Source organism: Carassius gibelio, chromosome B6, assembly GCF_023724105.1.
Source record: "Carassius gibelio isolate Cgi1373 ecotype wild population from Czech Republic chromosome B6, carGib1.2-hapl.c, whole genome shotgun sequence".
In the NCBI taxonomy this organism is placed as follows: domain Eukaryota; kingdom Metazoa; phylum Chordata; class Actinopteri; order Cypriniformes; family Cyprinidae; genus Carassius; species Carassius gibelio.
Window position 1 is genome coordinate 1,788,063 of NC_068401.1, and position 26,590 is coordinate 1,814,652.

General features: G+C 35.1%; 2 protein-coding genes across 5 annotated transcripts in view; one reads left to right on the forward strand and one right to left on the reverse strand.

Moving 5' to 3' along the window:
• Nucleotides 1–10,721, forward strand: part of LOC127960235 (protein CBFA2T2-like) — a 37,194-nt gene extending 26,473 nt beyond the window's left edge. For 3 of the 4 annotated variants that reach the window (XM_052559854.1, XM_052559857.1, XM_052559856.1), the window contains exons 3-11: nt 496–737; nt 829–918; nt 2,450–2,631; nt 3,878–4,116; nt 4,193–4,278; nt 5,659–5,869; nt 7,795–7,863; nt 8,037–8,227; nt 9,348–10,721. In XM_052559854.1, coding sequence (XP_052415814.1) covers nt 496–737; nt 829–918; nt 2,450–2,631; nt 3,878–4,116; nt 4,193–4,278; nt 5,659–5,869; nt 7,795–7,863; nt 8,037–8,227; nt 9,348–9,599 — 1,562 coding nt within the window. In that variant the 3' untranslated portion in view covers nt 9,600–10,721. The remainder of the gene's footprint in view (nt 1–495; nt 738–828; nt 919–2,449; nt 2,632–3,877; nt 4,117–4,192; nt 4,279–5,658; nt 5,870–7,794; nt 7,864–8,036; nt 8,228–9,347) is intronic. The other variant, XM_052559855.1, reaches the window with a different exon arrangement.
• A 3,005-nt stretch (nt 10,722–13,726) lies between these two features.
• The window catches only part of necab3 (N-terminal EF-hand calcium binding protein 3), a 40,465-nt gene continuing 27,601 nt past the window's right edge, over nt 13,727–26,590 (reverse strand). The window contains exons 7-13 of the mRNA XM_052558107.1: nt 23,434–23,555; nt 22,090–22,169; nt 21,944–21,997; nt 19,544–19,656; nt 19,121–19,198; nt 15,243–15,334; nt 13,727–15,115 (exon numbers count right to left, since the gene is read on the reverse strand). Of these exons, the coding sequence (XP_052414067.1) occupies nt 15,087–15,115; nt 15,243–15,334; nt 19,121–19,198; nt 19,544–19,656; nt 21,944–21,997; nt 22,090–22,169; nt 23,434–23,555 (568 nt within the window). The 3' untranslated portion in view covers nt 13,727–15,086. The remainder of the gene's footprint in view (nt 15,116–15,242; nt 15,335–19,120; nt 19,199–19,543; nt 19,657–21,943; nt 21,998–22,089; nt 22,170–23,433; nt 23,556–26,590) is intronic.

The window sequence follows — 26,590 nt, forward strand, 5'->3', positions numbered from 1 at the left end:
CACAAACACAATTGCCCTAATTCTGGCAGATAATCTCTGACCAGAGAAGTACAGTGCTTTAAATGCATGGTAGTGCATTTACATTTCATTATTTAGCATGCATTTGTGTGCAAAACAACTAGAATGAAAATAAAAAAGTTTTCTACCCTACATTAGCAACTAACTGCAGTATAAAAATAGAAAGGAAAACCAGAGTAAATGTTTAAAATGAAAAGAGTGTTTTTGCTGAAACAGAGTTTTTATATATTATAACCATAAAAATAACACTTCACTATTTTTTTTGAGCTTGCAGAAAAATCAAATACTTTTAAAAACCAATTGAAATAAGTTTAACTAGAGAGAAAAAAGCATGAAATTGAGCATAAATAGTAACATATATAAAAAAAGAAAGACAAAGTCACAAAAGTTAAATAAAATAAAAATAAAAAGTGGACAAAACTCTTGATTAATTATGTGTTTGCAGATAATCACTTACCGTATTCTGTGTTTCTGCAGTGACTAATGGGATCAATCATTCTCCGCCGATGCTCAACGCCATTCCCTCGCCGCCTCAGCGCTACAGCAACGGCCCTTCATCATCATCTTCCTCTTCTCTGGCCAATCAGCAGCTTCCAGCCACCTGCGGCGCGCGACAGCTGAGCAAACTCAAGCGCTTCCTCACAACCCTGCAGCAGTTCGGCAACGACATCTCGCCCGAGATCGGAGAGAGCGTCCGAAACCTGGTGCTGGCGCTGGTGGTGCGTCTCTCTCTCTCTCACACACACCTTCCACGAGCACCGATCGCTCAAATGTGAAGCAGAGATAACAAGCCATGTGTTTCTCCCACAGAACAACACAGTCACCATCGAAGAGTTTCACTCCAGACTGCAAGAAGCTACAAACTTCCCCTTGAGACCCTTCGTCATTCCCTTCCTGAAGGTAAACGGCCAATAGTTGAGCATATGGTTAACCAAAACAAAAAATATTCAGACGTTTTTATTGAACTAAATGAACATAAATAGAATAAAAATAGAATATAAAATATGAGATGGAAACAATTCAAGTTCTAAACCTAGAACTGAACTAAAAACATGAACTGTAGTCTATTACATTCTAAACATAAATTGAACATTAAAAAAAAATAAAAATAATAATAACTTAAAAAAAAATCAGTTTGAAAGCAGGAATATTGATTTGGGGATTTTAGCAAATTCAGAAAATATATTTAGGATGAAATTGATGTGAAGATGCTCGAATTAGACAATTTTAACTTTTAAACTATTAAAACAATTTTGTTGCATAAAGCTGAATTAAAGTTTAAAATATACTGTACATTACGTAATATGAGATGCAAACACTAAATGCAGTTAAACTTACACTTAAAATCTGAAATCGATCTGAAAAACTATTTTTTTGTTGCACTAAATTACTAACTTGAAATAAATAAAAGCTAAAAAGACATGAAACCTAAAAAGTAATGTTTAAAAAGAAAATAAAGCAATATTATAAATACTGAAAACAGTAAGTATATTGAAAATATAAAAAAATAATTAAATCGATAGCTGCAAGGTTTGATGATTTTATAACAACATTTGAAACATTTCTGTGATGAAAAACAGGCTTATTGTGATTAAAACATTTATTAAAAACATTGAGATAAAGTTGCAATTAATTAAAATGTAAATATGGGATAAAAACAAAACAAAACAAAAATGCTTACCATTAATAAACCAACTTAAATAAGTCTAAGTAGAAGAACTAAAATTACTCACCAGAAAAAAAATTATAAAAATAAAATATAAAATAATTATAATTATAATAATAAAGAAAAATAGCACATTTCAAAATAACTAAAACTTAATCTAAAACTGAAAAACTAAACAAATATATATAAATATATAACTACTAAAATATCACTTAAAGTGGCTTGCATTTTGATCAGTGTGTGACTAGTACAACTAATTAAAAGCAATTTATATAATTTGATTTATAGCACAGAGATCCCAGCAGCATTTATCAACGTTTAATTTAATAAAAATGCATTAAATGCTGGACTTGGAACTAAATTTCAGCTCAATTAATCATTAAACCATCAATGTTCAAATGCATTGAGTTTTCCAACAGAAACTTAAGCGTGCTTTACAAAGAGACGTATAAGTTATTTTCCCCTTCAGTCTGATATATGATTCATAAGTTCACATTAGTAATCAAACTCCTCACATGCTCGTCATCATGTAAGGAGCGCTGGCTCTGGTTTGTCTTCTCCGTATTTCCATATGAAAGATTTATTGAGTATTTTGACGAGATGTTGGTGGAAGGAGCGAGCAGAACGTTCCTCTGACCTCTATCTCCACTCTTATCAGGAAAAATGCCAAAAATGTGCTGGTTGGACTTAAGGAAAAGCCCTGTGAAGTGGGTTTGATGGCTGACAGTGTGGCGTGAGTTCAGCTGATGTTTTGTTCTCCTGCAGGCGAACCTGCCTTTACTGCAGAGGGAGCTTTTGCACTGCGCTCGAGCCGCCAAACAGACTCCAGCGCAGTATCTGTCCCAACACGAACACCTCCTGCTCAGCACCAGCGTCCCGTCACCAGCCGACTCCACCGAACTCCTGCTGGAGCCCAGCGAGAGCAGCAAACGCCACAGTCCTAACCGGTACGAGCACACACACACACACACACGCACACACACACACATGCATGAGAAGTTAAAGCTCTCAAATAAAGTACAACAGCGGTACTATAGCAAAGTTATGCTATCGGAGACCATTACTTTAAATAAAGGGTTATTCATATGCCATGCTTTCCCCATTCAATGAAAATAAAACACCAAAATGAATAACTGGAAATAATTTAAGGGCTAGATTTACGCGAAATGCGGTCAGGATTTACTACAGACACACAGTGAAGGATTAGCACTGAAAAAGGCATGCACACAGTTATTTTTGCGCTTGATCTTATTGAATATGCATTTTTAGGAATTTCCCTTTTAGACGCAAAATTTATGGGATGGAGAGTATTAAACTGATTCATGCAATGAGATTTACTAACATACTGCAGCCTATTTAGGGCATTATTTAGCATGTCTTAAACCAGAATCTGTGTTCTTAAATGTGTGCATTGTCTGTAAATCACATGCACAATTTTCTCCAAATCGATGCTTTTATGGAATTGCTCTCTACGCAAACTTGCCCTGTTTAGTAAATCTGGTCCTAAAAACTAAAACTGACATAAATGGTAATATGCAAAAATAACTAATAAAACTGGCCACAGGACATAATAAAATTACTAACAATTAAACCAAAAACTGAAAACATAAAAATAAACTCTTAATTCAAAATATTCAAGATTCAAGATTCAAGATTTTTATTCGTCACATACAAAATTATATATAGCATATATAACCAGCAGTGAAATGTGAGAGAAATATCAATATAAGTTTAATAGTATATCTATTATAAACTAAAATAAGTCTAGAAAAAATTTAAAACAATGTAAATTTTTAAAATTTTTAAAGCTTTCAGCCCTCAAGTTTTCGGTCCGAAAACATGGTATTTTCATGACCAAAAAAATAATAATAAAAAAAATAAGTTATTCCATGGTAAAACATGGTATCACCACAGTTTTAAGTGCAAACCTGGTATATTTTGTACTTTTCTAAAAAACATGATAAATTGCCCAAAAATTAGGCTTTACCATAGCACTTTTGAATAAGTGTTATTAGGTATTTTATTTTGCATTGCATTTTAATATATAACATGGGACTAAATGGTTGCCATTCTTAAATGTACCATGGTATTTAATGCAAATTACTTTATAAAATACGGTTGTATTGTCATTGTGCAGGTCCAGAAGTGTTATTAGGGGTTTGTTTCTTAACTATTTTTCATGATTTACTCCAGAAGTAAAGAGAATGGATTTCACGAGCGTCCTCCCGCCTCCCTGGAGCCTCCTGCCAAACGAATCTGCACCATTAGCCCCGCCCCCCGACACAGCCCCGCCCACCCGCTGCAGCTCCCCGCCCAGATCCACCCGACTCCGCCCCCTCTGCAGCACTATGCGCTGGATGACATCAGCACACCTCACCTGTACAGAGAGCCACAGCGGATCCTGGAGCTGAAGGAGCGTCCGCGGCTGACAGGTAACACACGCCAGCACACCTTTAACATAAATTACACACACTGGGGCTTTTCTCAGGCTTTTGCTGACGTTTTCAGGCAGTAACGGAGGCTACCGTGAGGAACCTGTGGACCACAGACTGACAGAAAGAGAGTGGGCTGAAGAATGGAGACATCTGGATCATGTAAGACTGAGTTCATTAAAAATTAACAGTAGTAAACGGTGAATATCACAAATCAACTATCAAGAATAAAATTAAACCTTTTTTTTTTAAATAAACGTTTTTAAATATTAATAAATACCATAATAGTACACTATTTCTGTACAATTTTTAGGTTCAAATCTTATTTAATTTTTACTTAATTTTTTAAGTAAGTTAATTTTAAGTAAGTAGTTTTGCCAATTTTATTGTATTTTTTGTTTGTTTTACTATTTCTTTTTAGGTGTAATTTATTTATATTTCAGTATTAGGAATTTTAGTTTATTTATAGATTTTTTAGCTTAATTGTAATCAAAGACACAATATTTGTAATTATTTTATTTAGCAACAACACAAACAGCACTGATTAAGCTGTTTTTAGTATTTCTGCATTTTAGAATTATATAATTTTAGAAAAAATAAGTACATTCTCTGATTAAAAACTCATTATCGTATTTCGAAAAAAAAATCTCATCCTTACTATTTTAATGCAAAACAAACATTATTTAAACTGAAGTATTTATTCATCCTAAAAAAAGTATTCGATACAATGCCTTTAATTTATGCTTATTTGAATAATTTTATTTCAGTTCTGAAAATGTAATCAGAATCATTACTGACAATACGAATTAGAAACATGAGAGTTTAGGAGGAAAGTGTGTTTAATTATCCTAAAAAAATAATGATAAATAAAAATCATAGTCATAAAATAAAACTTCATTTGTGAGATTCATCCAGTAACACATTTAGGATCAAAAAACAAACAAAAAAACATTTAGATCAAATAAAACCTTTTTGTAATTCACATAAAATATTATATTAAATAATATAAAATATTTTATTGACTAAATAATATATATAAATGTATACATTTTACTGTGTTTTATATGATTACAAAATTCTTACTGACAAATCAGCAAAACCTAGGATAGTGGCAAATTAATTTTTAAATTACAACTAATTTGTATTTGGGGTGAAATTAATTATCCTTTTAATATGTCATAAATGCATTTTTTTGTTTTGTTGTAAATATGCCTGATACGATTGTCACACTGAATGACATTTTAGCGGGTGTCTTCTTTAAATCAGGGAAAAATGTATGATATTTATTTTTTGCTTTGAAAATCAAACACAAAATTGCAATTAAGTTAAACAGAAAACTTTTTAAAAAATGTTGGGGAAAAAAAACAACAAAAGTTTAAAGCAAGCAGCCATATTTAATTGGCCTTTTCTCTTAATTCAGAGAGGATTCGGACTCCATTAAGACCCCTAATGTCATCAGGACATAACGTCTCCGTTCTTTCCATCAGAAAACGAGGGCTATGCACATAACCGAGTCGAAAACTGTCGTGTCTCTGCTTGTAGGTGCTGAACTGTATTGTGGACATGGTGGAGAAGACGCGGCGTTCGGTAAGCGTTCTGCGGCGCTGTCAGGAGTCTGACCGAGACGAGCTCAATTACTGGAGACGACGCTCCAACAACCCACACGACGAGGGACGCAAGAACGGATCGACCGCAGGGAACGTCCCGTTCTCCAAGACACTCAGCCCTCTGTCAGCCGAGGGAGTCAACACAGGTGAGTCATTTGGGAGTTCAGAATCATTTCAAGTTTGATTCACCTGCTTTATACAAAGCAGCTTCACAGTATTAAACAGCTAAACAAAAGAATCAGTGATGCAAAATCTGCTGTAAGAAAACAGTGTCATTATTCAGTTCACTGTTGATTCAGTTCAGTTCAATAACTGTGCATTTCATGAATGAATCAATTTAGCTGTAAACAGCTCTAAAGAAGACAATCATGTCATAATTCAGTTGATTTATGTCTAATGTTGATTCAGTTCAGTTCAATAACTGCATTCATTATGTAACAAGTTCAGTTCATCATCTCAAGTCAATTTAATAGAAAATGAATCGATTATGAACCAGTTTGATTCAGCTATAAAGAAGCTCTACAGAAGACAATAACTTTATTATTCAGCTCGAGTCAAGTTTTGTTTTCATCCCATAGTTTCAGTGCAGTCACATTGATAACGTTACTGTATACTGAAGAGACAGTTCACCCAGTTGACGGTAGCCATTGACTTCCATGTTAAGGAGAAAAATACTGGGAGTCAATGGCTAACGAAGCTGTTTGGTCAAAGACATTCTTTAAAATATCATCTTTTGTGCTTAAGTTAAAATATCATCTTTTGTGCTTAAAATATCATCTTTTGTGCTTAAGTTAAACTATCATCTTTTGTGCTTAAAATATCATCTTTTGTGCTTAAGTTAAACTATCATCTTTTGTGCTTAAAATATCATCTTTTGTGCTTAAGTTAAAATATCATCTTTTGTACTTAAGTTAAAATATAATCTTTTGTGCTTAAGTTAAAATATCATCTTTTGTGCTTAAAATATTATCTTTTGTGCTTAAGTTAAAATATCATCTTTTGTGCTTAAGTTAAACTATCATCTTTTGTGCTTAAGTTAAAATATCATCTTTTGTGCTTAAAATATCATCTTTTGTGCTTAAGTTAAACTATCATCTTTTGTGCTTAAAATATCATCTTTTGTGCTTAAGTTAAACTATCATCTTTTGTGCTTAAAATATCATCTTTTGTGCTTAAGTTAAAATATCATCTTTTGTACTTAAGTTAAAATATAATCTTTTGTGCTTAAGTTAAACTATCATCTTTTGTGCTTAAAATATCATCTTTTGTGCTTAAGTTAAAATATCATCTTTTGTGCTTAAAATATCATCTTTTGTGCTTAAGTTAAAATATCATCTTTTGTGCTTAAAATATTATCTTTTGTGCTTAAGTTAAAATATCATCTTTTGTGCTTAAGTTAAACTATCATCTTTTGTGCTTAAAATATCATATTTTGTACTTAAGTTAAAATATCATCTTTTGTGCTTAAAATATCATATTTTGTACTTAAGTTAAAATATTATCTTTTGTGCTTAAAATATCATCTTTTTTGCTTAAGTTAAACTATCATCTTTTGTGCTTAAAATATCATATTTTGTACTTAAGTTAAAATATCATCTTTTGTGCTTCAAATATCATTTTTTGTGCTTAAAATATAATCTTTTGTGCTTAAGTTAAAATATTATATTTTGTGCTTAAAATATCATCTTTTGTGCTTAAGTTAAAATATCATTTTTTGTGCTTAAAATAAGAAGGGAACTCATACAGATTTGGAACAGCTTGAGGATGATAAATGGCAGAATTTTCATTTTTGTGTGAACAGTCCCTTTTAAGTGTCTTTTTAAGACCCAACTAGAAGACTACATTGTGTGTGTGTGTGTGTGTGTGTGAAAGAGCCTGCTGATGGAGCAGGTGTTGTGTATTTGAGTCCAAGCTGAGAGAGTATCATCTCAAGTGCTGTGGTCTCACCACCATCTGTGACCAAACGCTGCCCAAAACTCTCCAAGTGGCTCACGTGCCTCCATATCCGCCCCTCCTGCCTGCTTCTGAAGCGTTTCGATGCTCATGATGTATTTGTTTTTGTGTCCCGCAGACTCTCAGAGGGATCTTCCCCTGCGCTCCGGCTCTGGATATGTGCCTGATGAGATATGGAGGAAAGCCGGTAAGAGCGACGACCCAGATGCACCCTGGGAAACCTGTTTTCTCCCCTACCATCTCAGTCTTGTTTCTCATTCATCACATTTTAAGACTCATTGCTCTTTGGTGGATGCTGATGCTTTAGGTAATAGCGTGGATGAAACCAAACGTTGATGCATGTGTGGTTTGATTGTGCAGAGGAAGCGGTGAACGAGGTGAAGCGTCAGGCGATGGACGAGGTGCAGAAGGCCGTCGCCGAGGCCGAGCAGAAAGCCTTCGAGATGATCACCGCCGAGAGAGCCAAGATGGAGAAAACCCTCGCCGATGCCAAGAGGAAAGCCACCGAAGACGCCATACAGGTCATCAACGAGCAGGAGGACTCCAGCGAGGTGAGCGTGATGCTGCATGCACTGATATAGCAATGCATCATGAATATTTAAATCGGGTCATTGTTTTTTGGCTTCCTTTTTATGCAAATGAGGCTCATTATAATGCAAAGATTATAAATAACATTATTTAAAACATTTTTTTACAGAAATCCTCAGACATGCATGCACAAAACAAATATCACTATTAGAAGACACAATATTAAAAATGTTTATAAAAACATTACACATCAGCATTCCAAGGTTTGGGTTTTTATGATAAGAATTTTTTTGCTCACCGAGGCTGCACTTATTTGATCACAAATACAGTAAAACCAAAATTTTAAAATATTATTAGAATTTAAATAGCTGTTTTCTGTGTGAATCTGTGTTAAAGTGTAATTTATTTCTGTGATGCTCCGCTGTATTTTCAGCATCATTCCTCCAGTCTTCAGAGTCACATGATCTTCAGAAATCAGAATAATATGATGATTTACTGCTCAAGAAACACTTCTGATTATTATCATTGTTGAACACAGTTGTGCTGCACAATATTTTTTGATAAAACTGTGATATATATTTTTTTTAGGCTTCACAGATTAATAGAAAGTTCAAAAGAACAATATTTATTTGAAATAGAAATCTTGTATAACATTATAAATACCTTCACAGTCACTTTTAATCAATTTAATGCATCCTTAATGAATAAAAGTATATATATATATATATATATATATATATATATATATATATATATATATATATAATTAAATAAATAATTACTATTTTATATATATATATATATATATATATATATATATATATATATATATATATATATATATATATATATAAATTAGAGCTGTTTTCAAAATATATTCTGTATATACACAGCACACACACATATATTATAAAAACTAAACCTTTTATTTTGGAAGTGATTAATTGTTGCCCAGCACTTATATAGCACTAGTTGCACTAATACTTTACATATGTGTGTGTGTTTGGGGGTGTGTGTGTGTGTGTGTGTGTGTGTGTCACTTTTAATCAGTTTAATGTTTAATGTGTTTATTTGTCATTGCTTAAAAGTGTAGTGTTTCTATATTAATATAGTGCTGTTTATTTGTCTGTCTCCGGGTCTCAGTGCTGCTGGAACTGCGGTCGGAAGGCGAGCGAGACGTGCAGCGGCTGTAATGCGGCGCGATACTGCGGCTCCTTCTGTCAACACAAGGACTGGGAGCGACACCATCTCATCTGCAGCCCGGGACTCCAGACGCAGCCCAAATCCATGCCACGCATCCCGGCCAAAGCTCCGGAGAGTCCAGGCCTGGAGAAGAGCTCCAGAGCGTCCACCCCAGCCTCGTCCTCCTCCACGCCGGACGCCAGCGGACACTGAGAGCCATCACAGCGGGACAGTCACACACACTTTTACAGTTTATGGACCGGAGGACGTGTTTCGGCATCGCTTGGCATGACTCAACCAGTCATAAGGGTCATTTAAATAAATCATCTCTCCATTGATGTGTGGTTTATTATGATCGGACAATATTCGGCTGAGATACAACTATTTGAAAATCTGGAATCTGAGGGTGCCAAAAAATATAAATATTGAGAAAATCATCTTTAAAAGTTGTCCAAATGAATTCTTAGCAATGCATATTACTAATCAAAAATAAAGTTTTGATATATATATATATATATATATATATATATATATAGGATAAGAAATTTCCAAGATATCTTCATGGAACATGATCTTTGCTTAATATCCTAATGATTTTTGGCATAAATGAAAAATCGATAATTTTGACCCTTACAATGTATTTTTGGCTATTTTCTACTTCAGTGACTGCTTTTTTTGCTCCAGTGTCACACATATGGTGCAAATGTGATCTGTTTTACCCAAACAAACTGTTGTCGGTGTTTCGTGAGCATGTTTGTGTGTGTGTGTGTGTGTGTGTGTGTGTGTGTGTGTGTGTGTGATTGTTTCTGTAAATAATATATCAGAGCAATATAAAAGTGATGGATTCACCAAAGCTGTCAATGCTGTGACATGTTCATGTTTCGTTCCCGTTCAAGACAGTTTAAGGTTATTATCTGACGATATTATCAATGGAGAATGAGTGTGTGTGTGTGTGTGTGTGTGTGTGTTAACCCTGGTCTGAAGGGATCCAGATGTACAATCATCAGCTCCCAGTACAGAAGAAGTGAATTATAAGCATCTGTTTGTGTCCACATGCAAATCTCTGCAATCTCAGGAGGATGTTTTATGTCTATACTTGTGTTTTTGCTGCACATGTCGAGTCGAGGTGAGTCTTAGGCTGTTTCTTCTCTTTGATTTCCACGTTGAGCTACCTTCGTTCTGTACAGTATTAATTCTTCATTATAAGAACGTGTAAAATACATCGGTGCAAGAGAATCTTTATTTTGTGAGCTACTCGGTGAATTCGAGAATTCTTGAATATTGGTATGAAGTAGATGTAAAAATAAATAAATAAAGACAATAAGGTGAAATCGGGCTTTGTTGATCACTGTCTTTGTTTTAGGATTTGATCATGTCATGGAGGTTAAAAAGAGTCCATTGAAAATCAAAAACACATTATAAGTTTACTATTCGATCAATTTAATAATCCATCTATGTAATTGTAATTATAAGATGTATTGTAACTGCACTAACCATAGAATAATATAGATTTATAAACAAAATAAACATGTACAGGATCAAATTATGCTAATTTAGTTAGCATTTCAACTGTAATCTGATTTAAGAAAAAATATAAATATATTCAATTTTACATTCAAGCTTTTTAAAAACTGTGATATGATTGATATATGATATAGGTGTGTGTTTGTGTTACATTTATTGCCAAACAAGTGAATCACTGTCCACAAATCCTCCATTAATGAAGAAATACAGTGTAACATCCAATCTAAAATTAATTCACACATCACTATAATGATCAAATTCAACATTAAACCTCACAACAGAGGTGAATAAATCACAAATGTTGATTTTCAGATCTGATTAGAGCATAATCATTCAAGAAATGCTTTGAGATGAGATCTAGTGACCTCTATGGACAAGAAATGAAAATAACAAACACATAAGGACATTTTAACCCATAGTTTTCCAGCTTCCATCACTAGATGGCAGAAACAGACTTCAGTCTTCTAGATCGAGTCAAACTACTCTTCTCCACCATCAACAGTCTTTAATAATAGGATTTGGGCGATTCTTTTTGCCCTATTGCCATTCTTCCACTTAATCAACAGTTATTGGAAAAACTAATTATTAAGTAACAAAGTATCCTGACTCGAAATGTGTTAAAATTTCAGAGGTTTCCAGCATGCATTTACTTGATTAAATCATATGCTTCCACGGTTTTACCATCACTTTTTGTTTTGTAGTTTAAGAATGATGTTTTCTGAGTGAACAGATTCCTCATATTTGGATGCTTTGGAGGTTTAAACATTAACGTTAATGAAGACAGACAGCCCGAGTTAGTGTGTGTGTGTGTGTGTGTGTGTGTGGACTATCATCTTCACCCACGCGCTCATCTTCACACACATCTCTTCTATCATCATGATAGCTACTATAATAAAGCTGCTTGACATTTAAGAGTGTTTTGGAACCACGCGACGTGATTAAACGATAGTCACGAACACACACACACACGCGCGCGCGCACGCACAAACACAATAACAATCTGACTGCACATAGGACTGCGTGTTACGTCACACTTCACATGAATGTGCTTGAGTTCACTAAATGCAATTCAATGCACAATTATGAAATGGGTGTTGTTTTCCTCGTGCACTTGATTTTGTGTCTCAATACGAGCTGATGCTGAAGTCTGCAGGATCCGCTCGAGCTCTCTCTGGTTTCCCGACAGACCCTGCGCTCAGCTGCATGGAGTGATTTCATCTTCTCTAATCGTATCTAACTAACTCTAATCATTTAATGAGATCAGGGTGGAGCTGAGATTGTGCTTCCCATCCCTCAGGTGCTCCAGACACACTCTTTCACTCGTGGCTTTGCACAGATAAATCAAGAAGTCAGATGTTTTGGGGTATCATACTCAGCTGCATGCATTTCACACCATTGTTTTTTTTGTTTGTTATTTTTTTTAGTATTGCCTCCTTTTACACACGTTTTTTCAAGCGCGCTCAGTAATCACACACTTTTCTTCAATCACACACACACACACACACACACACACACACACACACACACACACACACACACACACACATGCATTTATCTTTCAGTCACAAACAGTTTTTCAGGTTTATTGTGATGTTTTTATCAGCTGTTTGGACTCTCATTCTCACGGCACCCATTCACTGCAGAGCATCCATTGATGAGGCACTGATGCAATGCTACATTTCTCCAAACCTGATGAAGAAACAAACTCATCCTGATCTCAGATCAACTGAGGATGAACACATTTACAGCAAATCATTTTTGTGTAAACTACTCCTTAATAATGCATCAGCTATTATGAAATTGTTTGTTATTGTTAACACCATTAATGTTTAGTTCTTATAAAGTGTTACAAATATATTCCTATCATAAATAAGGAAGCAGATGTTAGAATTTGTCAAGACTTGACTTGAATTGAATTTATTCGAGTACATGTGAGATTTTCACACTTTTTAATTACTGTCTAATTACAATTGTTGACAAGAACTTAATAGTCCCAGTTACTGTCTGAACACTGAATATTTCTGCATCTTTTCAGAAACGCAATGTACTGAGTCATAAGGAGGACAAAACTCTGATCCGTGTCATTATGAGAGAGCGAAAGGATCTTTACTTATTACTCTTGGAAAAATGTAGCTATAATACATCTGATTTCTAACATGCTGCTCTATATTCATAGATCATACAACGTATAGAGAGAAGTTGTGCAGGGACAAAAATAAGCACAAAATAACTGTATGACTTTTATTTTCATTCAATGGACTAAACCACAAAAACTGAAAAAACAAAAAACAAAAACGAAAGCATAAAGATCAAGTTTCTGTTTTTCAGTTAAGATGCATATATAGTACAACATCTAGCAGCTTTCCATGTTCAATAAAACCAGGATCTTATATTATATTTGTCTATGCAGTGAACTAAAGGAATAGTTCACTCCAAAATCAGCATTTACTCACATAAACGTTGTTCCAATCAGAAAAATACATTATGTTGTAAACAGTGAACATTAAATAATAAATAAAATTAAATAATTATTTTTCAAATTACCAAAATATATTTCGTAAAAAAAATAAAAATAAATCACATATATATATTTTGAAATGTATTTTAGGCGCATGAAAACATTTAGGCTTTATTCATTATTTATTTTTATTTAAATGTGTAATATGTTTATAGACAACAAATATAGTTTTTTCTTAAAATGTGTTATATTATGTGGGTATTTTAAGGTATTTTCTTGGATTGTAATGAATGGATTTATATATATATATATTTATATATATATATATATATATATATATATATATATATATATATATATATATAAATATTAAATTAATTATCAAAGAATATTTGGTCAGAAAATATATTATATTTTAGCAAATATATTTTTTGCAGTTGTATTTTAAATAAATATAAATAAAAAAATCTGAGTAGCTAAATGTGTTTAGTGTACAGGTTTGAAACAACATGATTGTGAGTAAATGATGGCGATTAGTTTGGGTGAACTAGTCCTTTAAACACCTTCAGGAAGGTTTACAGAGAAATAACAAAGCTGTACATCTTCATTAAATTTCTATTCTATTCACACTCGACTTCTGTTGAGAAATAAGTTCATTCTTCCTTCTATCGGCGTTCTCCTATCCAGAGAATTAAAAGACTTTAAAGGTGTTAGACTCAAGTAGCAGATCATTTTGTTAATGTTATCTTAATAATTTACAAGAAGACATGAATTCTTGTTTTTCTTCATGGTGTTTTTCTCTGAGATTCGCTGTATCTGCATCAAAGCTACTGGCTTTAAAAGCTTCGTAACGGGAAGGAGCAAAATACACTTTGGTTTTCTGTACATGCGAGGATATTAGACCCATGCCTGTTAGCATCGAGTTGAGCAGGATTTAGAGCTGAAGATTCAGATCCTTTCCCTTCATGAGTGTGAATCTGAACTGAACCGAATGCTGAAATGAGAATCTACTGCACTTCAACTCCCAAGAAACTGAAGACAGAAGAATTTATCTTGAAACAACATAAGCTCTAAAACATAAATATTTACAATAATATTTTTGGCTAATTATGTCTATTTACATTTATTTTTTCTTTTAACTGATCAGACATATTTTGCTAAACTGAGTTACAATTTTCAAAACAATTAAAAGATTTATCACAAAATTGTCCATCAGACAAATTAAAAATAATACTTTAAAAATAAACATTAGCATCAAAAATTAATCTTCAGATATTATAATTCCTGTGAAATTAAGTGTGCATCCACTATAGCCCAGAAAAGGAAAAGTAGTGAATTAATTTAATTTTAATAAAATACATTTTATTTTAATACAATTAAAAATGACTCAATAATAAAATAACAAAATAAATGATTATACCTTGACAAACGTTTCTGGATTCCTTTCAAAAGTTCAAAATGTAATCAACTCAAGAATTAAATAATAATGAAATAAATTATTTAAAACACTTCTGCTGCATCTAAGTCGATGCAAATTCAGAAAAACTGAACTGGAAATGAAAAAGCATCTGAATTCAGTTCTGAATGATGCACAACCCTGTGTAATGAGTTTTGTTTTCAGTGAGCTATCGGAAATCAGACATTACTTTATAAAATGCAACACGATGATTCAATCTTTTTTTTTTAGGTTTACTTATTAATTTTGTTTCTTGCTGCTGTTAGTTGTTTGTCATGATCCACCAGGACGCTGTGAGAAAACAAACAGGTAGATATTAGACAGATGAAGCATCATCAGCCAGTGCTTTTCGGCTCTGGATTTCGTTTTAATTCCTGAGACAGATGCATTCGGCTTTACTAATAATGCACGCTCTTACCTGGCATGAGCATGGTGGAGACGATCTCTGGATCCTCCAGCATGTCTATGATGCAGCGCTGGAACATCTTACTGGCGTCAGACTGCAAATAACTGCAGAGAGAGACGCCCGACGTCAGGAGAAACAATCCAGCTCACATTATGAGATGATATAATCAACAACATCCTCCAGATGAAAACATCTAACCGGCCGTTCAGAGTAACATCTAGTTCAGCCAGGAATTAAAATGTGACAGGTTTGTTTGTTCCTTCATCAGATTTATTGAAATGTAGCATTGCATCAGTGTCTCAGCGACGGATGCTCTGCAGTGAATGGGTGCCGTCGGAATGAGAGTCTGATAAAATCATCACAACAGTCCACACAACATTAGATGTTAACTGACAGACTGGAGTGGTTTTGATTACTTGTGGATATGTTTTTATCAGTTGTTTGGACTCTCATTCTGACGGCACCCATTCACTATAGAGCATCCATTGATGAGACACTGATGCAATGCTACATTTCAATAAATCTGATTAAGAAACAACCTGAGGATGAGCACATTTTTCAGCAAATATTCATTTTTGGGTGAACTACAATATACTGTTAAGCATCATCTAACATGACACTGAAAACTGGAGTAATCCTGCAGAAAAATCAGCTTTTATCACAGCAATAAATTACGTTTTACTATATATTCACATAGAAAAATTATTTACAAAATGACTGTTCTCGCTGTTGTATTTTTGATCAAATAAATGTAGCCAAGCTAAACCATAAGATACTTACTTAAAATAAATCTTACCAACCCCAGACTTTTAAAGATGTTTTTAATTTAACACACCATCTAGAAATCATAATAATATGCTGATATACTGCTCAAGAAACATTTCTGATTATTATTAATGTTGAAAACAATTGTGCTGCACAAAATGTTTTTTTTTTTCTTCTTTTTTTTTTTTGGAAACCATGATAAATAATTTTTTTCAGGATTTACATATTATAAGAAAGTTCACTTGCTTTTGACCAATGTAAAGCATCCCTAATAAATAAAAACATTAATTTCTTTCATTAAATTTTACTTCTGACCGAAGTTTTTGAGTCTATTTTATCAGATATTTAGAAATTTAAGAGCTTGATGAAAACATCCCGAGACTAAAAGAGCTCAGAACCTCTTCTCCAGTCCAAAAAGTGCATTTATTGCATCTAAACAGGCACGTGCACACAGAGACATCAAAGGCACCTGCCCTTTTTATTCCTGGAGAGAAAGTGCCCTTTTTTCTGGGGTGTTTTTTTTTTTTTTTTTTTTTTTTTTTTTTTAAATAATATATATTCCTGTTTGCGCACAGCTTCCCTGTCAAACAAATATATTTATTGAAGAATAGTATATCTAAATATCAGGTCAGGAGTTCTGAAGTGCTCATTGAGAACCGTTTCTGTCAGACGCGTCTGATTCGTCGAGAACCGAGGAGCTGATGATACTGCGCATGTGTGATTCAGCGTGACGCAGACTGACTCACAGCTCGTCTGAACCGAACTGATTCTTTTGGTGATTGATTCTGAACTGATTCTGTGCTGCTTATGTTATAAGCGCGGGTAAACGGAAGGCTTGCATTAAGGGCAGTCATCGCTAATGACATTACATCGAGCGCAAAAGAACCGGTGAACCGTTTTTTTTTTCAACTGGTTTATTTGATCGAATTGTCCGAAAGAACCGGTTCACTTGAGCACCGCTCCTTTGCCCCAAAAGTGCCCTTTTGTCAAAGCAAAATTTCCTCGAATTTTTTTTTTTTGTAATAACATACCCTTTTGTGAATGCCTGCCGACGCCCAATCATAATATTATTACAATTTATTAATAATAATTTAGTCGTAAATAAAATGACCAATATGATGACCTTTCACCTGACCGGGAAAATTCCTCAGGCCGCACGCGCATTTTTAATTGTATTTTCAGAACCGTGGCAGCTGGTAAGTGGTGTTTCATTCTCAGCGAAGTGATTTTGATGTTTATTTACTTATTATTATTTTACAAGAACGATGTGATGTGAAAACATGCAGATATGTTGCTGTGTGTAGCCTGTAGTAGTATCACTAGCGTGCTGTTTGAGGGAGAAAGGTTTCACAGGCATCGAGGGGTCTGGTCTATTTTATGTTATTTGACTAAACTTTTATTATATTACAGTACTTATTAATTTTTTAACACGTTGAGTGCCTTAAAAATAATTATCACAACACTGGTAAGGCTTATTCAGATTTTCTCATTCTCTGAATTATCATTATAAAAATTCAGGAATTAATTATATAATTCTATTTTAAATGTGACGCAAATATTTTTTTTTTCTACAATAGCAACAGTGTTTACAACAGCAAGACCACTTTAGCCTGTAAACTCAATAATATCTCTCTGGAAATAAATGTAAAAATATCAATGTCAATAAAAAATGCATAATATACCTGACATCAAAGTGCACTGTGAAGGATATGAATAACAAATGTAGCCTGTCATTTGTTTACATTGCAAAGGTGTTCAATTTTAGACAATAACAACTACAACAGTAATAATAATATTAATCATATATTCCAGTGGATCAGTTTTTTTATGTTTTGTATCAATATTTAAGGTGGACTTATTGATTAGGTGCAAGAGTAGTAGTGATGGTTAAAATAATAGTTTAATGCTGAAACAGAGAAGAAAAAGCCATCAGGTTGGGACAATTTAAGACATTTCAGTTTTCTAATCCCAGAGCTATTATTATTTTAAACTTAAAATTGTCTTCTCTATTGTTTCTTTGCTTCAAAGCATTTGCTGCTGTATCAATACATAACCATCCATATCGATACGTGAATCCGCAAGGAATGCATCACAATATATTGCTGAATTGATATTTTGAACAGCGCCATTTAAAACCTTGTTCCATGTGCCCCTTTTATACTTTGAGCACCTGCCCCTCCAAAGGTCTCTGCACGGCCCTGCATCTAAACTACAAACGACTACAGCTTTCTGGCATCACAAAGATGAAGATCAACACAAGCCCATCCACCTCCACACATCAGCACATCATCAAACCCAAACACTCCTCATTTATTTGTAGATTTCTCCTTTACTCAAGATCATCAGTTTGCAGCGGGTAAGTGTAGTGGACAGAAGAGAATCATGTCCATCCATGTACCCAGACAGATGAAGGACCCAGCAGGAGTTTGTGTGTGTGTGTGTGTGTGTGTGTGTGAGAGAGAGAGAGAGTGTGTGTGTGTGGACTGCAGCAGGAGGCTGAGGCCAGGTCGTGCTTGTCTTGTGTTTCGTAAAAATAGACTTGATTAGGATTTGATTTCCAAAGACCCTTGAACCTACTCTCCAAATCATTACGGTGCTACACACTCTCTCACTCTCTCTCTCTCTCACACACACACACACTCGCACACACACTCTCTCTCTCTCTCTCTCACACACACACACACTCGCTCTCTCTCTCTCTCTCTCTCTCTCTCTCTCTCTCTCTCACACACACACTCGCACTCTCTCTCTCTCTCTCTCTCACACACACACACACACACACACTCGCACTCTCTCTCTCACACACGCACACACACACACACACACACACCAACACACACACACCAACACACACACACACCACACACACACACTCTCTCTCTCACACACACACGCACACTCTCACTCTCTCTCTTTCTCACACACACACTCACACACACACACTCTCTCTCTTACTCTCTCTCTCTCTCACACACACACACACACACTCTCTCTCTCTATCTCTCTCTCACACACACACACACACACGCACACACACTCACACACACACTCACACACACACACACACGCACACACACACACAGACACACACAGACACACACTCTCTCTCTCTCACACACACACACCTCATCCAGGAGATACGGTCCTGCCAGAACTCATAGATGATGTAGCAGCTCTTCTCTGGAAGCTTCTGGATGGAAACACTGAGCGAGAGAAAACAGACAGACCAAGAATCAGTGCTTCAGCATTTCAGAGAACATTCTGGTACTAAAACTAGTCGTTATAGTCTCCAAATGTTTGGTTTCATCAAACAGTCAGCTATGGGAATATTAATTAAAAAATAAAAATATAATGCTCAATATCAGATACACACATTTCTGAAGCCTCTAACATGATCATGCCTCTGTTAAAGCGGTTTCACACACAATCTCCTCCATGCCTTCTGACTGATAGTTTACATAATCAAGTAAAAGTTATTTTTAGTGTTACAGGCCGTTATATCACGTTTCAAATCTTCATAATGATTTGGCGGTGTGTGTGTGTCTCACTGGAGGCTGTCGTTCTGATTGGAGGTGGTGTCTGCGTAGGTCTTCAGAGCCTTCTGGAACTCCTCGAGATCTCTCTCTGTCACGCTCATCTGTCTCTGCACCAGCAGAATGTTCTAGACGAGAGCATCTGCCGTTATTCAGTCACTCGTGTGTGATTTTAGGATGATTTTAGAATGCAATGAAAGTGCACGAGGACTGAGGCTGGCCATGTGATAAAACAATGTGTACTTCAAATCTTAAAAAGTACAAAAAATATAATATTAATGGAATAAAAGGGTACTTAAAAATAGAGCACTTTCATGACTGTTTCTTAAATACACTTTTAAAAGTACACTATGTAATAACGTCAAATTGAAAGTAAATTTGATCTGTTTTGTTGTGTTTATGACACAACTAAAGCACATGTAAAGTACTTCATTATAATTTGAACTGTAGTGTGTTTTTTGATAATACATTTAAAGAAAATCTATTTTAAATGTACTAAATATCATTATTACAAATGTGTAATTACAAATATATTTAAATACTTGATATACAATAAAGACATTAATGCATATTTTAGATTACTGTAAATGTAAATGTCAGTACATTCAGAAATCCCATTTCAAAGACAATAGAAGACAAAAAAAGTCATTATGATAAATTTAAGCTATGATATTCTCGTTTAGTTGCATATAGCAAGCAATTAAGTGTCAAAAACATTTTATTCAGTATTATGCATTTTTTTATTTTCATAACAAGTCCTCTTTTGAAATGTATGCTAAAGTGAACTTATTTTCCACAAGAGGTCAAGCAAACAAAGGATGCAGAAATGCACAGACGCCCATTATATGACTTACATGTGCTTTATTTGACAGGAACAGATTAAAAATGAAATTAACCGCTGATATTGGATCAGTGATTCAGGATGATATGTGAATGAATCATTCAGACAGATTCTATAAAGATCTGGACCCGGTTTCCCAAAACATTCTTATCGCTAAGTAGCTCTCAGCCTATTCCTTAACTTCTCTCTTAACCTTATGGCACGATTCCCGACACGTTCATACTCTAAGTATATCTTCTGTAAGTCACACTTTCGTAAGGTTGGTCTGGACCATTCGTAAGCTCTGTCTTAGCGTTGTTTGAGCTCAAGACGCTAGTCTTTAGAAATCAGCGCAGCGCAGTACAAGTCAAACTATGGTATAACAACAATGATTTTATGTTATGGACATTTTAAGACTAATAATAACATATGTTCGCAATGGATGCAGGCCTATTTATGAAGTTGACTTTATGTGGTATCAGAACTAATATGGTGGTAATTAGCCTAGGCCATTTCGTAATGTCATTAAAGCGAATTGGCAATCACTTTTGATAATGAAAATCTTTTTGGTGATTTGATGTCAGTTTTTTTTGGCAAAGCCCTTTTGACATTTTGCCTGACGTGGCTATATATATATATATATATAAAAATTAGCTTCCCAAGACAACTCATTATGGAGCGTTTGCCAGGCCAAAGCCCCGTTCACACCAAGAACGATAACTATAAAGATAACGATATTAGCGGCCACACCAGGGAACGATATCGTCTGTTTATTCTGAGCGCACGTGCGTCTGTCGCTTTAAATCCTCGAGCTCGTTATAGCAGGGTGGATTCTGATTGGATGTCAATGTTTGTATCGTTCATCAGCTGGAAAAAAAATAGTTCTGAAAACGATTCCAACGATACCGTTTCTCTATGCCTTTATCGTTACAGTTGTAGTGTGGAATCTGCTATTCTTTAATATTGAGAACAATTTTTTTGATAATTTAATTTATAGTCTATATTCTACTGATAACTTAAACTGTTAAAATTAATGTTACTGTAATAATTTGAGGAATGTTTAATTTGTATAGAACGTGTTGTCTTTCTTAACGCTTTATTGCACCTTCGCGTGAAGTGGAAAATCGATCCCTTTGCGATCGATGGCAACTAATTCAGCACCTTCACTTTGGACAGCGCTCTTGTAACGTCGAACGTAAGAGGCAGCGTGGTAAGAAGCTTCCTAAGGGACACTCACTTAGGAACATAAACAACTTTGGTAAGATATATCTTTCGAGTCTTCTTAGCGCGCTAAGAGTGAGCGTTATCGGGGAACCGGGCCCTGACCCAAAAGATTTATTTTTGGGTTGCATGACTTAATCAAGTTTTTTTTTTTTTTTTTTTTTTTTCAATTTTGCTGAACCCCAGTTGATCCTATACTTCTGTTCATTTTTTGCATTCATCCACTATTGATTTTCATAAAAAATGTTGCATTAAAAAACAAAAAATTCCAGACTTCTAATAAGCTTTTTAACAAAGCGTAACATGGTGAATTATTGCATTATGATGAAGGATCTTGTTGCTTCAACAGATATAAAACACGTCGGATCACTCACCGACTTGTATGTACTGGCAAGTGTATCTTCTTTCAGTGGCTCCAACTTTGGACTCTATATGAAAAGCAAATGAAAATTGGCTTATTATAACACATGCTCAAGACAGAGAGATAATTCTGTGTGAATGGATGTTTCAGTGTATTCACCTGACACTCCAGTTTGTCGATGAGCTGCTGCAGTCTGTTGATCTGAGAGCACCAGTGTTCATCTGTATCCACTGAAACACCTGAGACACAACACACACCAGCACTCATCACCAGCATCGTTATCACTGTTAACTACACATAGTGTGACCGTATGCCCTCTTTTTTACAGACATGTCCTGGCCGGGATTTCTAAATCCTATTGTAAATTTTTGCTTTGTTTTCCTATTGTTTTCATACTAGCATGCATTTTCAGTCAATGCACTTAAATGCATTGACTGAAAAGTAGTTTAAGCATTAGCAAGCAGTCATTGTGGAGAATCGACCAATCGTGGCAAGATGGTATCTACAGGGAATATATAATGTAATAATGTAATGAGGACTGTATAGAGAAGGTCAAAAGGGAAACAAAGACAAAAACCCGGATATTTTGGGCTTCTGGGAAAAAAGAGAAAGTATAAGGTTATCCACCTAAAAATAAAAATACATATTTTTTATTTAAAATTATGCTGCAATAAAATAAATATATAAATATTACATAATATGCTTAATATATATATATTTTGGCGTAAAAATATTTCACTAAAATATCCTAATATTACACTTAATATATTACACTTAAATGGAAATATATATATATATATATATATATAAAAACTTAACTAAATCAGAAATAAAAATAAATTAAACATAATTAGTGATTTTTTTAAATTACAAAATTGGAAAATATTAACCATAAAAAATCATCTTGCCAACTAATATTTTTGGAAATATAGAGCAACAACTGATATTTATATGCATTTAAATATCTATCGGCAGACTGTTATAAAAATCTCACTGAATTACAGACAAGATATCAGAATAAATACCATCAAATATTGATATTGAGTATTTTTGCTCAGTCTCCGAATAAAACTTAGGTGTTTTTTTCCTCTCGTTAAATATGAGCTCCATATTTCCTAAAATTAAAATAAAACCTAAAAAAAAAAGTGCATGCTCTCTTTCTCTCTCTCTCTCTCTCTCTCTCTCTCTCTGTGAGTGTGAGCGTGTGAGTGTGTGAGTGTGTGTGTGTGTGTGTGTGAGAGAGTGAGTGAGAGAGAGAGAGAGTGTGTGTGTGTGCGTGCATGCGTGTGTGTAAGTGAGTGTGTGTGTGTGTGTGTAAGTGAGTGAGTGTGAGTGTTAGTGAGTGTCTGTGTATGTCTGTGTATGTGTGTGTGCGCGTGTGTGTGTGCGTGTGTATAAGTGAGTGTGTGTGTGTGTGTGTGTGTGTGTGTGTGCGTGTGCGTGTGTGTGCGCGTGCGTGCGTGTGTGTGCGTGTGTGAGCGTGTGTGTGTGTGTGTGTGTTACCAGTAGTGAGAATCCCCGAGTACGGATCAGTGGGGGACAGACACATGTTCTTCTGCACTCGACGGCCACATCTTCTGTTGTTCTTCTGTATTATCAGATTCTCCGGGATCTTAACTTCAACCCTAGAGAGAAAACCAGCACAGAATCTCAGTTAATGTTCTGCATTATCAGGAAAAATGTTTTTGTGCTTACAATATGAAACTGATGTTTTTGGAAATGCACTGTTTTCAATAGTACGTATAGTGCTTCAAACTAGATGCAGTCACTGTGTGTTGTTCTTAGTGAAAGTATATCTCTGTGTCCAGTGCGAGCAGCCGAGCGGACCGTGTTTGACAACGCACAGCTGCTCAGTGAAAGAACACAGCGTCTGCACTTCTGCGTTCACTGCCAAGAACTGATGAGCACAAGCCAATGACATTGAATGAAAATAACCTTGTCAACGCTGTAACCCTGCTGACGTCACACACATATGTTCACATGAGTCAGAAGTGTCTCTCAAGGCTGTTGTTGACCCACTTCTGCTATTATCATCACCATCAATGTTCCCTTCGAGCGCACATTTCTGATGTAACAGACCACAGACTCAAAAACGTGTGGAAGGGCTAGAGATTTCAGTTTTATTTTTTTTATAGAACAAAGAGTCCTGGTATAGAATATAGTGTTAAGTGCAGTTACATATAGATACACTTTTATGCATTAACGAGCACTGAATCGTTCATTTAACTGATTCACTCAAAATCACTGAATCAGTCAGTAACAAAACAAACGTCTTTAGTGATTCAACCAAATTACTCAACAGCACTGAATCATTCAGAATCGAAAATGAGTGAGTCACTGAATCATCCATTCAGCCAATTCACTCAGCAACACTGAATCAATAATTACTGTAAACAAGTGCTTCAAGTGATTCACTGAGTCGTTCATTCAACGAGTCACTCAACAACACTGAATCATTCAGTAACGAGACTAAAGGCTTTAAGAGTGAGTCATTACCTTTTAAATTCAACTGATTCTTTCAACAACACCGAATCATTTAGAAAGGAGAGTTGAAAGAGTCAATTAATTTTTTTTATTTTTGCTCAACAGCACTGAATCAATCAGTAATAAATCAAGTGGCTTTATGAGTAAGTCACTGAATCACTCATTAACCGATTCTTTCAATAGCACTGAATCATTCAGAAATGGAATGAGTGCTTTGAGTGATTCACTGAATCATTCAGTAACGAGACGAGTGGCTTTAAGAGTGAGCCATTAAATTTTAAATCAACTGATTCTTTCAATAACACTGAATCATTCAGAAATGAAATCAGTGCTTTGAGTGAGTCACTGAGTCATTCATTCAACAAATTCACTCAATAACACTGACTCATTTCGCAGGGAGACAAGTGGCTTTATGAGTGAATCATTGAATCATTTATTCAACCAATTCACTCTGAATCATTCAGTAATGAAACAAGTGTCTTTAAGTCATAGACTGAACCATTCGAAAACGTGTTCTGCTTACTAAAAAAACTGCTCTCAGTTACTACATAATAACTTCTTGTTTATTGCCAAATTGTATAATAAAAGCATTATATTCGCAATCTCGCTAAAGTGTAATTTTTTTTTTTTTTTTTTTTTTTTACATAAAATGCCATCCACAATTTTCTAGCATGGTTAAGTTAGCCCCAAATGCCATTACTATCATTCAGACAATTGTGAATGCTTATTCATCTGTCCTCCACATATTATAGACCTATCTAAAAATGACACCGTGAAGATGATCTGAACAAGAATCAGGGGACAACCTGTCAATCAAAAGTCTGTATTCCTGAAGCCACAAGATGAAGAAATGATTCTTGTGTTTACAGGACTATGATCATCTGGGCTCTCGCTGCGGTTTATGTGAAGCTGCTGAACTGTACAGACAGTCGTGTTATGAAATCTTCCTAATGGGGCTTTTCTGTCTGACAAATGGGAATTACAGTCAGGGAGAAATAACAGCAGAAATGTTCTTTCACTTATTGAGCGATTAGTAGCAAACAAAAACATATGCAAACACGTTCCTGTTGTTTTCCGTCGCATTAAGAGCTCTTGGGAGCATCTGCTTCGTGAGGAGGAGAATCCCCTTCGGATAAACACGACAAATGTGCTTCATCATGAAGAAAACATTACATTACTTCTGCTGCTCTCTCTTCATCAGGTCTGTGTTTCTCCCTCTTTTTCTTTCCCTCGCTCTTATGGATATTAAATGCTGAGACGAAGGGGAACATCCCTCAGCGAGCAAACACTGCACTGCTAATAAAATAAAGGATTCCTGCAGCACCTTCGGTTCACTGAACAGGATAGATAGATAGATAGATAGATAGATAGATAGATAGATAGATAGATAGATAGATAGATAGATAGATAGATAGATAGATCTGAACTGTAAGAGAAATTCTCTTAAGGTGTCACTTAAACTCCTTTCTGATACCTTTATTTTTAGGAGTGCAAGACAGGAGAAGTGATGCGCTTACAGTATGTGTGTGTGGTGTCTGGTGTGTGTGTGCGTGTGTGTGTGTGTTTGTGATTTGTGTTAATGTGTGTGTGTGTGTTAGTGTGTGTGATGTGTTCTGTGTCTGTGTTTTTATTTGTGTGTGTGTGTGATTTGTATGAGTGTGTTAGTGTGTATGTGTTGTGTGTGAGAGTGTGTGTGTGTGATTTGTATGAGTGTGTTAGTGTGTATGTGTTGTGTGTGTGTGTGTGTGTGTGTGAGAGAGAGAGAGTGTGTGATTTGTATGAGTGTTAGTGTGTGTGTGTGTGTGTGTGTGTGTGTGTCCGTGTGATGGTGTGTGTGTGTGTGTGTGTGCCTGTGTGTGTGTGTGTGTGTGTGTGAGAGAGAGTGTGTGATTTGTATGAGTGTTAGTGTGTGTGTGTGTGTGTGTGTGTGTGTCCGTGTGATGGTGTGTGTGCCCGTGTGTGTGTGTGTGTGTGTGTGTGTGTGTGTGAGAGAGAGAGAGAGAGAGAGAGAGAGAGTGTGTGATTTGTATGAGTGTGTTAGTGTGTATATGTTGTGTGTGTGTGTGAGAGTGTGTGTGTGTGATTTGTATGAGTCTTTTAGTGTGTATATGTGTTGTGTGTGTGTGTGTGATTTGTGTGAGTGTGTTAGCGTGTATAAGTGTTGTGTGTGTGTGTG